The following is a 13,953-nucleotide window of genomic DNA, read 5'->3' on the forward strand; positions in this document are numbered from 1 at the left end:
CCTTTATCCTAACATGGAAAGGTGGTTTCTCAACATAAGTAGTAGGAACAATAGGATCATTATAAGTGATAATCTTTTCTTCAACTGTAACAGGTGCAACTACTTTTACTTCAGTAGGAGGATTATATGTAAACCACTTCTCTTTAGGGAGATCAACGTGAGTAGCAAATGATTCACAGAAAGAAGCTACTATTTCAGAGCCAAGTCCATATTTAGTGCTAAATTCGTGAAAAGCATCGGTATCCATAAAAGATTTAACACAACCAAACTTAGGTGTCATACCTGTCTCCTTACCATCATCGGAACCCCAATCTTCAGAGTTGCGTTTAATTCTTTCCAATAAATACAACTTAAATTCAATATTCTTCATCATATAAGAGCCAGCACAAGAAGTATCGAGCATGGTGCGATCATTGAGAGAAAGCCGAGCATAAATTTTTTGAATAATCATTTCTCTTGAGAGCTCATGATTGGGGCATGAATATAACATTGACTTAAGCCTCCCCCAAGTTTGAGCGATGCTTTCTCCTTCGCGAGGCCAAAAATTATATATATAATTACGATCACGATGAACAAGATGCATAGGATAGAACTTCTGGTGAAATTCCAATTTCAATCGTTTATAGTCCCAAGATCCCGTATCATCACATACCCTATACCATGTCAATGCATCTCCGTTCAAAGATAAAGGGAAGACCTTCTTCTTAACAACATCATCGGGCATACCTGCAAGCTTAAATAATCCACAAACTTCATCCACGTAGATAAGGTGTAAATCGGGATGCAATGTTCGATCTCCTGCAAAGGGATTAGCTAGCAGTTTCTCTATCATACCCGAAGGGATCTCAAAGTAAACATTTTTAGCAGGTTCAGTAGGTTGAGGAGCAACTCTTTGCTCTACTGGTTGGGGCGAAGATGCCTCGAACAAGCCCCTCAAAGGATTAGTTTCCATAGTAACAAGTGACAGTAAATTTCAGCACACTATATAAATGTTTCCTTACCAAGTTCCACTCACCAAAGGCGCTTCACTCCCCGGCAACGGCGCCAGAAAAGAGTCTCGATGACCCACAAGTATAGGGGATCTATCGTAGTCCTTTTGATAAGTAAGAGTGTCGAACCCAGTGAGGAGCAGAAGGAAATGACAAGCGGTTTTCAGTAAGGTATTCTCTGCAAGCACTGAAATTATAGGTAACAGATAGTTTTGTGATAAGATAATTTGTAACAGGTAACAAGCAATCAAAGTAAATAAAGTGCAGCAAGGTGTCCCAATCCTTTTTGTAGCAAAGGACAAGCCTGGACAAATTGTTATAATGAGAAAAGCGCTCCCGAGGACACATGGGAATTATCGTCAAGCTAGTTTTCATCACGCTCATATGATTCGCGTTCGTTACTTTGATAATTCGATATGTGGGTGGACCGGTGCTTGGGTACTGCCCTTTCTTGGACAAGCATCCCACTTATGATTAACCCCTATTGCAAGCATCCGCAACTACAAAAGAAGTATTAAGGTAAACCTAACCATATCATGAAACAAGTGGATCCAAATCAGCCACTTACGAAGCAACGCATAAACTAGGGTTTAAGCTTCTGTCACTCTAGCAACCCATCATCTAATTATTACTTCCCAATGCCTTCCTCTAGGCCCAAATAATGGTGAAGTGTCATGTAGTCGACGTTCACATAACACCACTAGAGGAAGACAACATACATCTCATCAAAATATCGAACGAATACCAAATTCACATGACTACTAATAGCAAGACTTCACCCATGTCCTCGGGAACAAACGTAACTACTCACAAAGCATATTCATGTTCATAATCATAGGGGTATTAATATGCATTAAGGATCTGAACATATGATCTTCCACCAAATAAACCAACTAGCATCAACTACAAGGAGTAATCAACACTACTAGCAACCACATGTACCAATCTGAGGTTTTGCTATGAAGATTGGATACAAGAGATGAACTAGGGTTTGAGAGGAGATGGTGTTGGTGAAGATGTTGATGGAGATTGACCCCCTCCCGATGAGAGGATCGTTGGTGATGACGATGGTGATGATTTCCCCCTCTTGGAGGGAAGTTTTCCCGGCAGAACAGCTCCGTTAGAGCCCTAGATTGGTTCCGCCAATGTTTCGCCTCGTGGCGGCGGAGTTTCATCCTGTAAGCTTGCTTATGATTTTTTCCAGGGTAAAAGACTTCACATAGCAGAAGATGGGCACCGGAGGGCCACCAGGGGGCCCACGAGACAGGGGCACGCGCCTAGTAGGGGTGGGCGCGCCCCCCACCCTCGTGGCCATGATGTGGGCCCCCTGTGGTACTTCTTTCGCTCAATAATTCTTATTAATTCCAAAAATGACTTTCGTGGAGTTTCAGGACTTTTGGAGCTGTGCAGAATAGGTTTCCAATATTTGCTCCTTTTCCAGCCCAGAATCCCAGCTGCCGGCATTCTCCCTCTTAATGTTAAACCTTGTAAAATAAGAGAGAATAGCCATAAGTATTGTGACATAACATGTAATAACAGCCCATAATGCAATAAATATTGATATAAAAGCATGCTGCAAAATGGACGTATCAATATGCGATATGGGGACATGACAAGCAACATGGTGGAATGCTTCAACAATGTGTTGAAGGGTGTCCGCTCCTTGCCGGTGACCGCAATACTCAAGTACACTTTCATCAAGCTCAACGAGTACTTCCTAAAGCATTCTGAAAGCCCGACCAAGTGGATTGGTGAAAAGATGGACTATCCAATGAAGGTTCAGGATTGGTTGTTGCATCAAGCGCGCAAGTCTTCCAAATAACAAGTGATCAAATATAATGAAAAAGAAGTGATCTATCAAATCGATGAGCCGGGTGGGACAACAAGGGACGGTAGGTCTTATGGTGGAGTTTCTTACGAGGTGCACATCAAAAACCATTGGTGCCAGTGTGAGAGGCCACACAAGTATCATTGGCCTTGATCGCATTTGATGACCGCAACATGGGCGAGAAACTTGCCCATATCCGATGGCACAACGGTGTGGTTGCACGAGTTCACATTGGAACGAACAAGGTTGATGTGGGTGCCTTGGTTTAATCCTTTCCTTGATGCCTCACATTGGCCCGAGTATCACGGTCCAGACATTGTGCCAGATCCCGCACTCATCGTGCCTATGAGGGGAAGAAGAAGAAAGAAGAGGTTCTGGAGTGACATGGATGATCTAGCTGGATACACAAGAATGAAGCAATTTGGTAGTGGTCATTTCATGGAGGCACCGGACACCAACAATTGTGGAGAATGCAATGAAACATGACAAAACATTAGCAGATGCACGAAGAAACCTAGAACCAACACGGGCACTAGTCAAACACGTGTAGGGAGGACTAGCCTTGGAGGGGGTCATGGACGTGGAGGAAGGACTAGCCTTGGAGTGGGCCGTGGAGGAAGGACTAGCCTTGGAGTGGGCCGTGGAGGAAGGACTAGCCTTGGAGTGGGCCTTGGAGGGGGCCGTGGCCGTGGAGGAAGAACAATACTTAGAGGGGGCCATGGATCCGGTGGTTCTAGGACACGTCGGGTTGATAGGGGAAGGCCTATCGACGTGTTGCTCAATCCGGATGGTTGAAATAATGTGAATGGTACTACTTTAATATGTTCATGTCTTGATATATTTGCCTCTTTACATGTCAATGTGTTCATATTTTGACTTAACATCTTTAATTGTTGTAGGCATGGCTTCATCCGGTTCCATGACGAGGCCACCATGTGCTAACCAAGAAGACATGCCGCACAAGTGGGAGAACGCATCTTTGGACAAGGTGAAGGAGAAAGATGTGAAGATTCCGCCATGTTGGTGTGGAGATGTTTGCAAGGTGAAGGTGTCCACCGACAGAAAGAAGTCATGGATGGGAGGAAGGAGATATTTTGTATGCCCCAACTATGCTTATGATCGTGCGCTTCCAACTCACGCCTATGACCAACCACCGGTATGCTAGAGAAGTAACATGTTACTCTAAAATGTGTGTCAACACTAACATCCATTTTGTATGTACTCACCGCCTCCTCTATGCAAGTACTTCACGTGGATAGATCATGAAGTGCCATAAGATGTACAAAAGGACCAATATGAAGATTGTCTTAGGCGCCAACGGCTGTTCGAAGAAATGTTTCGAAGAGTCTTGGAGGAAGAGCGTCGTCAGAAGGAGAGGATGGAGCGGAAGCAATGCGAGGAGGAGAGGGCACGCCAAGTGAAGCTTGCTTGTGAGGAGGAGAGGGCAAGAAAGCTTGCAAAGGCCCACAAGGCACAAGAGGAGGATGAGGCACATGACAAGAAGGGGAACCCCGTATGACTCAGTAAAGCTTTCACTTCAGTGGACTCGTCATGTAACCGGATGAAACCATGCCACATTTATCATTTATCATGAACTATGTACTACTAAGGCAAGAAGACATGTGTCGTGAACTTGTCGTGAATGAATTTGTATTGAATTTGTCGTGAGAACTAAAGTTTGTCAGCAATTTTTGCGATTTGTCAGCAATTTATGTGATGATTTTTTTTATAAACTATTGTGCTCAGATGAGGGGCAGAACAGAGGAGGTCCTCTATTTTCAACCCTACCACCACACCCCCTGGCGGTAGGTTTCTGAACCCTGCCGCCAGGGCCCATGGCGGTAGGGGCGGCATAGGGGGTGGATTCGGTTCTGTTACGAGAAAAATCCCCCCCCCCTTGGCGGTAGGGTAAGCCTACTGCCAGAGCCTGTGGCGGTAGGGTGTGACCCTACCGCCAAGGGATGGTTTTTCCTTGTAACAGAACCGATTCCACCCCCGTGCCACCCCCTACCGCTGCTACGTCTTGAGCTTGTGTTGGTTTTCCTTGAAGAGGAAAGGTTGATGCAACAATAGTAGCGTAAGTATTTCCCTCAGTTTCTGAGAACCAAGTTATCAATCCAGTAGGAGTCTCCTCAAAAGTCCCACGCACCTACACAAACAAACAAGAACTTGCAACCAACACAATAAAGGGGTTGTCAATCCCTTCACGTCCACTTGCGAAAGTGAGATCTGATAGAGATAATATGATAAGATAAATATATTTTTGGTATTTTATGATATAGATTGGAAAAGTAAAGGTGCAAATAAAAGTAGATTGAAAGCTTATATGATAAAAGATAGACCCCGGGGCCATAGGTTTCACTAGTGGCTTCTCTCAAGATAGCATAAGTATTACAGTGGGTGAACAAATTACTGCCGAGCAATTGATAGAAAAGCGAAAAATTATGAGATTATCTAGGCATAATCATGTATATAGGCATCACGTCCGTGACAAGTAGACAGACTCCTGCCTGCATCTACTACCATTGCTCCACACATCAACCGCTATCCAGCATGCATCTAGAGTATTAAGTTCATAAAGAACAGAGTAACGCATTAAGAAAGATGACATGATGTAGAGGGATAAACTCATGCAATATGGTATAAACCCCATCTTTTTATCCTCGATGGCAACAATACAATACGTGCCTTGCTGCCCCTGGAAAGGACACCACAAGATTGAACCCAAAGCTAAGCACTTCTCCCATTGCAAGAAAGATCAATCTAGTAGGCCAAACCAAACTGATAATTCGAAGAGACTTGCAAAGATAACTTAATCACACATAAAAGAATCCAGAGGAGATTCAAATATTTCTCATAGATAAACTTGATCATAAACCCACAATTCATCGGATCTCGACAAACACACCGCAAAAAGAGTTACATCAAATAGGTCTCCAAGAAGATCGAGGAGAACTTTGTATTGAGATTCAAAGAGAGAGAAGAAGCCATCTAGCTAATAACTATGGACCGAAAGGTCTGTGGTAAACTACTCACAACTCATCGGAGAGGCCTTGGAGATGATGTAGAGGCCCTCCGTGGTCGATCCCCCCTCCGGCGGAGCACCGGCGAAGGCTCCAAGATGGGATCTCGCGGATACAGAAGGTTACGATGGTGGAAATAGTTTTTCGTGGTCGCTTCTGATGTTTTCAGGGTACGTGGGTATATGTAGGAGGAAGAAGTAGGTCAGTGGATGCTCGAGGGGCCCACGTGGGTGGGGGCACGCCCACCTGTAGGGGGTGCGCCGGGCACCCTCGTGGCCGCCTCGCTTGTTTCTTGACTTCCACTCCAAGTCCTCTGGATTACGTTTGTTTCAAAAAGATCGCTCCCAAAGGTTTCATTCCGTTTGGACTCCGTTTGATATTCCTTTTCTTCAAAACACTGAAATAGGCAAAAAAAACAGCAATTCGGGCTGGGCCTCTGTTAGTAGGTTAGTCCCAAAAATGATATAAAAGTGTAAAGTAAAGCCCATAAACATCCAAAACGGGTAATATAATAGCATGGAACAATCAAAAATTATAGATACGTTGGAGACGTATCAACCGCCATGGGCTCTGGTGGTAGGATTCAACAACCTACCGCCAGGGGGTGTGGCGCTACGGTTAAAAACAGAGGAGATTCTCTGTTCTGCCCCTCATCTAAGGCCAAATCTTAAAATATACCAACATCTATCAAATATTAGATTGATCAACTAGCAAGCACATACATAACTCAACTCAACATAGTTCATTACATCCACGAATAACACATGTTCAAACTAATTAAAACATGACCCGGTTCGAATGACATTGGTTGAAACTAATAGCTCAAGCTCGACGACACATTTTCTAAATAGGTAACATCACTCTCATACTTACCAGACATTCAATTTGATCGTCATGCACTTGATTACGCTTTAGTTGAAAGTCAGTGTATCCTGCCCAATGACCCAACACACCATTTGTTTTGCAGAACTATGCCCATGCAGCATGGCGGGCCAGATTCTTCGACATGCCTTGTTCAATTGCCCATCCTATGACCTAGCCGGGTTTCCTCAAGTCCATCTCACGGAATTCTTCTTTGCTGGCAGTGAACGCAATCTCAACTGTCAAAGCGTGTCTGCAAGCATATTCCCGGTCTTGCAGCTCATCAAGCATCCCCCTTTTTTCGTTCACAAGCTTTCGGAAAGCTTTTTTCTCCTTAGCATTAGAAGGTTCCTCGATAACGTGATACTTGCTAAAATCCTTCATGGTCGCATTTGCCTCATCACAACTCTTCAACCATGCTTCACATTCCCTCTTCAAGCAATGGTGTCGCTCCGACATGAGCTTCTCACACGCTATGTTCATAGTCATGGATTGAATGTCCATCCTACATTAATATACGGGTTTAAGATGACATACAACAAAACACAAAATAAATTCAATGGAGTACAACACTTAGTTACTTGATATGACATACAACACCAAGTTCTTAATGAGTTCAAATGTTAAGGGTACAAGTCATAGTAGTTCAAATGACGACCAAGCAAAGGGTACATGTCATTGTAGTCCAAATGACAAAGATTACATAGTCTCATTCAATTCTATTTGGTGTACAGTCCCGGGGTTGCAACAAATAACATCATTTCTTTCTTTGACCCATGCCCAACGGGAAGCCCGCTTCTCGTCCGACGAGAATGGTTGGCTCACTAACCAATCAATGACCTGGCCATGATTTCCCATGTCTATCTCAGCAGATTCTCCCCTTGTCGCACACAATGATGCAAGATCATGCCTACAATTTTTTTCCGCCGTCTTGAGCTTGGTCATCTTGCTCTCCTTTTTTGATTAAATTTTCAGAACAGTCAACAGTGAAATAATAATGTGAAAAGGCCCTACACGCCGCATTCAACGCATCAATGGCTTCCATCCAGAAGTTCATCTTTTCCTCAATCACTTCGCGTTCACGCTTCGCCGCCGCCTCAACAGAAAATTCAATGAAAACGAACGGTGACATCCCACATTTCGACAAGTTGCTATTAAAGTGAACTTAGGTTTAATTGCTTTCTTAAGCCTAACCTAACCCCAATTATGTACACTAATACTAGCACTAGATCTAGGTACACAAACAATTCTACAAACAATTCTAGGCACATCATACATAAGAAAATCACAAACATAACCCTAAATGGATCATAGTAATTGATTTGACCACACCAAAATGACGAACTAGGGTTTGCAACCAAATGAGCAAATGCAAACTAAACAAATAAATCAACCAATCAAAATGAGGGGAAATGAGAGAGCTAGCTTGGGTGATGAAAATGGTAAGAATCAACCGGAGAAATCTCTAACAAATGAGAGAGATTTGAGAGGCTCTTGTGCTTGAAAGAGATAGGGGAGAGACTTGAGCTCGGGGGAGAGGTGAGGAGTGGGCGGGCTGAATGAGTGGGTGAGGAGTGGGGGATGAAATATCCAGCCCCTCCCAACGTTATCCACCTCCCAAGACCCTACCGCCAGGGATGCTGGCGGTAGGCTTCAGTACCCTACCACCAAGGACCATGGTGCTAGGCCCTTTTCCATGTCAGCACGAGCCAACGGCCGTCAGTCGCCGTCCAGGGACCTACCGCCGGAGCCCATGGCGGTAGACCGTGCAAGCCTACCGCCACACCCCTGGCGGTAGGTAAAAGGATCAGATCCCGAAATTTTTTCAAGGGAGGTCAGATCCTGAATTTGTTAGCCAAAAAGGTCAAAACACGAAAATTTGCCTAAATGGGCTGGCCCAGTGGCTAGCTACTGCTGGGTGTATGGGATTGTGCAATCTGCCGCACAGAGCGGCAAATAGGAAGGCCTTGTTTTTCCTAGTGTACAATACCCACCGCCTCTTCCCGTCGCCAAACCGTCCCGATCCCCGAGTTAAACAGGACGCGCCTCGATTCCCGGCACACGAGCCGGCGAGCCGCGCAGCCTTCGACTCCGAGGGGAACCGCTCACCGGAGCACCACCGACCCGCGGACATGGCCGAGGAGGGGAAGCACCTGGAGACGGGCCGGGCCGACCGCTCCGTCTGGCTCATGAAGTGCCCGACCATCGTCTCGCGCGCCTGGCAGGAGGCCGCCGCCGATGCCGGAGGCCCCAACCCTAACCCTAACCCCGTCGTCGCCAAGGTCATCCTCTCCTTCGACCCGCTCAGCACGGACGAGGACCCGAACCAGGCAAGAGTCTCCCCCTTCGCTCCCGTTTCCGTGGCTTTGCCTCCATCGAAACGTAGCCGCTAAGTTATTCCAATGTATGTTGTTTGGGGTTGTGGTGGGCGGAAGGTGAGCTCCGAGATAAACCAGCTAACCCCTACTAGGATCGCATTGCCTAAACGATGATGAACTATTGGATTTTCTTTCTGTCTTGAGCACGAACTTTTCTGTCCAGGCGCATTACTAGAATGGTGAACTATGTTTGCCTTCAGTTGCGTTACTGTATGCTTTAATTGATGTTAGTTTTTCAGATATGTAAGGCCTGTCTCTAGTCCGTATGTTTCACCTCGAAGTGCCATGGGTAACTTATTTTTGCAGACTTAACTCGATCAATTTGAGCAATTATAGCACTGCACTTTGGATCTTGATATATAATGTATGTGTGTTATTCAGAAATTTGTCGTAGTTTCTGGGAGAAAAGCCTCTGCAGTCTGGAGGCATTAAGCAACATTCTGGACTGAAACAAATCGTGAAAGGGCTTAGCGTAACTGTGTAAGCATGTATGCTCTACAACGAGGCTTAAAAACTAACGCTATCTCTGGTGGTTAAACAGTAGTGCCTTGTACATGGCTTTTTCATTTTTCCTTTCCAGAACTCGGTTGTCAGTTTTTATGCCTACAGTCATATAAATGCTGTTCATATCTCTCTCTTTGTGCCCCAGTTTCCCCAGAGGCCATAAGACAGCACTCTTCACTAAATTTGTATAATAACATCCATTTGAGATGTTTTTGTGATGGTACCTATCTTTCTTATATGGTGTTAGTGAAATAACAGTTCAAGATGGAGATGGCTCAAACTGGCAATGGCAACACACCGAAGAATTACTCTTTAAATATGTTCAAGGATTTTGTGCCAATGTGTGTTTTCTCTGAGTCTAACCAAGGTAATATGCTGTCTTTAACCTTTTTATGATATCCACATGCATTTAATTTGTTTTTCTCAGAAAACGTTGAGACCAGTTGTTTCCGTAAGTGAGAAATAAAGAATGCTTGTTTTACCAACATATGCTTCTTAATGTAATAATAATATGTATTGCATTGTCTAATTTGGTTCAGAAGCTAGTTACACCTCATGCCAATGAACCCCACCGTAGTCCTGAAATTAAGGTGTTTAATTAATTCTAGAGTCCCGAGTCCTCAGGCCCCAATTATCTATAGTTATTGCCTTATTGGCATAATTGAGCTTTGTTTTGGGCAACGACAAGGAGCTCTAGCTATTCATTAAGTTGAAAAAGAATTGACACAGTTTATATTATAGTCCAGGTCTGATTGTACATATTGTGATATTGGGTTAGTGCTAATTTGTCGATATCATTATACTGTCAGGTTGCTCACAAATTGGGTCCTCTTGTCGAACTATTTCCTTCTATAAGTCTGTTTAGTTTGAACTTGCTGTTCAAGCACCTTGTTAATGTTTCAGTTCTAATTAATCCACTCAATATATGGTTTGTTGTGGGCTCTCTACATTTTAGATTTTGCAAGCAACTTCATACGTAGTCATTTCAATATACCTACCGACTCATGTCATGTGTATCTCATCTTTTAGTATCCATTTTTTCTGTACAGTTTCTTGGTTATGTCTTGTCACGTCGTACTGGCTTCAGATACGTTTTATGCTGTTGCCTTTGGAAGTTTTTGTGGTAGATTCTCCTCTACCACATGTTATATGCACCCTGCTGAACCAATACAATTTACACAAGCTGTTTATTCGGAACAACACAGCACTATTTTTTTTTTCTGCGTCACATAGTTATTGTGTTCTGTTTATTTCAGGGAAGCTTGCATGCGAAGGAAAAGTCGAGCACAAATTTGACATGGAACCGCACAAAGAAAACCTTTCAGACTATGCAAAATTATGCCGTGAGAGGACTAAAAATTCTATGATTAAAACAAGAAAAGTGCATGTGAGAAATTTAATTTGATCTTGCCCTTTTCTGTCTCTTACATCTTCCAAGTGTTGTCACGTAAATTTACCTTTCCCCTTCATTTCTTTGTAGGTACTTGACAAGGAGCATGTGAACGTGCGCACAATGATTAGCATGATTGGTGGCGGGCCTCATTCTGGTCCAAAGGTAGTCGTCCTTGCTCAAGATAGCTAAGACAACTCTCAAGATTGCTAGGGGTCTTGAGAGTAGTAATAAATGGTTCTGAAGTTAGGATTTCCATCTTATACCTTACATGTTATGTTTTCAACAATTACCTTTTCTGGCAACAAAAGCATTCCCAGTAAACAGATTGTTTGAATTGGTCTTCTTTTAAGAGTCTCATCACTCGTAATTTTCGTGCTTATCAGGACAAGAAGAAGCCGGCGCCAACCAGAACTCCTGAAGTGAAAAGAACACGAAGGGATCGTGGGGATATTGAAAACATCCTATTCAAGTTATTTGAGAGGCAGTCGAATTGGTCACTGAGGCATCTAATGCAGGAAACTGATCAACCAGAGGTATTTTGCCTGATTCCTAGAAGCATTTATTTACTGATAAGATGTTGATCCGTTGCTTGCTACAGTTACTGCATTCATTTGCGACCTGATGGCACCTTATTTATGCAGCAATTCCTGAAGGAGATAATGAACGATCTTTGCGTCTACAACAAGAGAGGACCGAATCAAGGGACGCATGAGCTCAAGCCTGAGTACAAGAAGTCTGTTGAGGACACTAGCGCGACCTGAAGTCTATATCATCTCTTATGATATGACCTGAGAGCTAGAGGCTCATATGCTCTGACAAGTTGAATGTGGGTCATCGACAGATTCCGAGTCCTGCCTGTTAATTGCTGATGAATCGCCTGTGCTTCATCTGGTTGTTCTTCGCAAAAGTAGCTTTTTACGCCGCATAATCCTCGAGATATCTTCTTATACCACGGTTTGCTGTATCAAAGATCCTGAGTTTTCAGCATCTTGTGTCCCGAAGGTAAAGTTGTTGATGTTTCTGTGTATATGAAGTCTTGGTCTTCTCTGCCTTATGGGGTGTTTGGATTGTGATCAAAGCCTACTGTACCAACTTTTTGGTCATGACCAAAAATCCTTGTTTGGATTATACCAATCGTAATTGTTTGTGCAGCTGCGCATTCCATGAGCTTGCTGCAGGCCTGGAGTTATACAACTTACCTGCTTCCCGGGCTTGAACCAGATATTTTAGAGAAAAGGTGAAGGCCAAGCCTGACAGAAGGCTTGAACCTTGCCCGACTTTAAATAAATAAAGCCATCAACCATCCAGGATTACAAGAGCAACGTTGAAAATAAAAGCGAGACAAAAGAAAAAGGTTCCATGTACATATTAGAATAGACTCAAACACCACCCTGGCTGCCATCACCAGCAAACCAACAGGACCACGAGATGAGAGCACACCGTGCTTGCATTGTGTGTAGCTGACCGCATCCAAGAGACCACCAAACATGGTTTGGCTCTGCCACCGCAAAGGCCCACTACCCTTCGCCCAGGCTCAATGGGTGCCGCATCAGCGGTCGGCAGAGTGGCTCCTAGAACCCAGAGCCATGCTGCCCAAGCTGTGAAAGGAGGACAGGAGAAACAGACCTGCAAGCAACGATAACCAACCACACGGGCATCGTCATCGGCATCGGAAAGGCACCATGCTGGGCGAGAGCTGATGATCGAAGGTGCAATCCATGGGGCGGGCCAAAAGGGTCAGCACCAAGCAGTAGCTAGGATTTTCTGCCAGGGTGGTCCAATGGACATCGTCGTTTTATACCACGAAATACAAAATATCCACATACTAGTACTCCCTCCGTCCCAAAATTCTTGTCTTAGATTTGTCTAAATACGGATGTATCTAGTTACGTTTTAGTGTTAGACACATCCGTATCTAGACAAATCTAAGACAAGAATTTTGGAACGGAGGGAGTATATGATTTGCAAAAGCACATATTAATAGGGTGTTTCAAAGCACATGAAAAATCATGGTTCAAGTCCTCAAGCGTACAAGAAAATAACACACCTTATTTGTCGGGTAAGTCTCGATTATAACATTCTCATTTACTCTGAAGAAAACATATCACTTAATGTATTTGATGAAATTTCTTCGGTTCTCTTCATTTTGCAACAATCCTACAATAAAAAGATGTCCAGTTTACCAATTTTCAGCTCAAATGAACTCATAATAATCATTGAGCTCAACTTGTCAATTCCGAGTTGCCAAAAATGAAGTTTGCACTTACTGCTAAAATTGTTCAGTCCTTCAAAGTGCAATTATTTTACATAAGGGAATCATACTCTAGAAATGCAACTAGGTGAGCAATCTATATGATGCAACAACAATAAGCACACAAGCAAGCAAAGGATATAACACAATATAGCTTGCACAAGTAAAGGTGAGAGATACCAAAAGTGGAAGCGAAGGAGCCGAGGATGTGTTAGCGAAGTTCCTTCCTTTTGAAGGGAAGTACGTCTCCGTTGGAGCGGTGTGGAGGCACAATGCTCCCCAAGAAGCCACTAGGGCCACCGTATTCTCCTCATGCCCTCACACAATGCGAGATGCCGTGATTCCGCTATTGGTGCCCTTGGAGGCAGCGACCGAACCTTTACATACAAGGTTGGGGCAATCTCTACAACTGAATTGGAGGCTCCCAACGACACCACGAAGCTTCACCACAATGGACTATGGCTCCGCGGTGACCTCAACCGTCTAGGGTGCTCAAACACCCAAGAGTAACAAGATCCGCAAGAGATTAGTGGGGGGAATCAAATTTTTCTTGGTGGAAGTGTAGATCGAGGCATTCTCAACCAATCCCTAGAGAATCAACAAGTTTGATTGGCTAGGGAGAGAGATCGGGCGAAAAAGGAGCTTAGAGCATCAATGGAGCTTGGAGGTGGAAGAGGTACTCAACTTGGAGAAGAAGACTCCCCTTTTATAGTCAAGGGATGAATC

At 44.0% G+C, this 13,953-nt stretch overlaps 1 protein-coding gene across 1 annotated transcript; it reads left to right on the forward strand.

Annotated features, from left to right (window-relative positions):
* Positions 1-8,691: 8,691 nt before the first annotated feature.
* On the forward strand, positions 8,692-12,143 carry LOC123065739 (general transcription factor IIF subunit 2). The gene is made up of 6 exons (XM_044488964.1): positions 8,692-9,031; positions 9,842-9,950; positions 10,840-10,970; positions 11,064-11,138; positions 11,360-11,509; positions 11,618-12,143. Exons 1-6 carry the CDS (start codon positions 8,834-8,836, stop codon positions 11,735-11,737), a joined length of 783 nt encoding a protein of 260 aa, XP_044344899.1. The 5' UTR covers positions 8,692-8,833; the 3' UTR covers positions 11,738-12,143.
* The last annotated feature ends 1,810 nt before the right edge of the window (positions 12,144-13,953 follow it).

The sequence above is a fragment of the Triticum aestivum genome, chromosome 3B (genome assembly GCF_018294505.1).
Source record: "Triticum aestivum cultivar Chinese Spring chromosome 3B, IWGSC CS RefSeq v2.1, whole genome shotgun sequence".
Taxonomy (NCBI): domain Eukaryota; kingdom Viridiplantae; phylum Streptophyta; class Magnoliopsida; order Poales; family Poaceae; genus Triticum; species Triticum aestivum.

What these genes read in the sequence shown, in the direction of transcription:
- LOC123065739 (XM_044488964.1), top strand. Translation starts at nt 8,834, where the DNA reads ATGGCCGAGGAGGGGAAGCACCTGGAGACGGGCCGGGCCGACCGCTCC. An exon ending in CGGACGAGGACCCGAACCAG is followed by an intron (nt 9,032 to 9,841) that starts GCAAGAGTCTCC and finishes GTGAAATAACAG; the next exon opens with TTCAAGATGGAGATGGCTCA. An exon ending in GGCCTCATTCTGGTCCAAAG is followed by an intron (nt 11,139 to 11,359) that starts GTAGTCGTCCTT and finishes CGTGCTTATCAG; the next exon opens with GACAAGAAGAAGCCGGCGCC.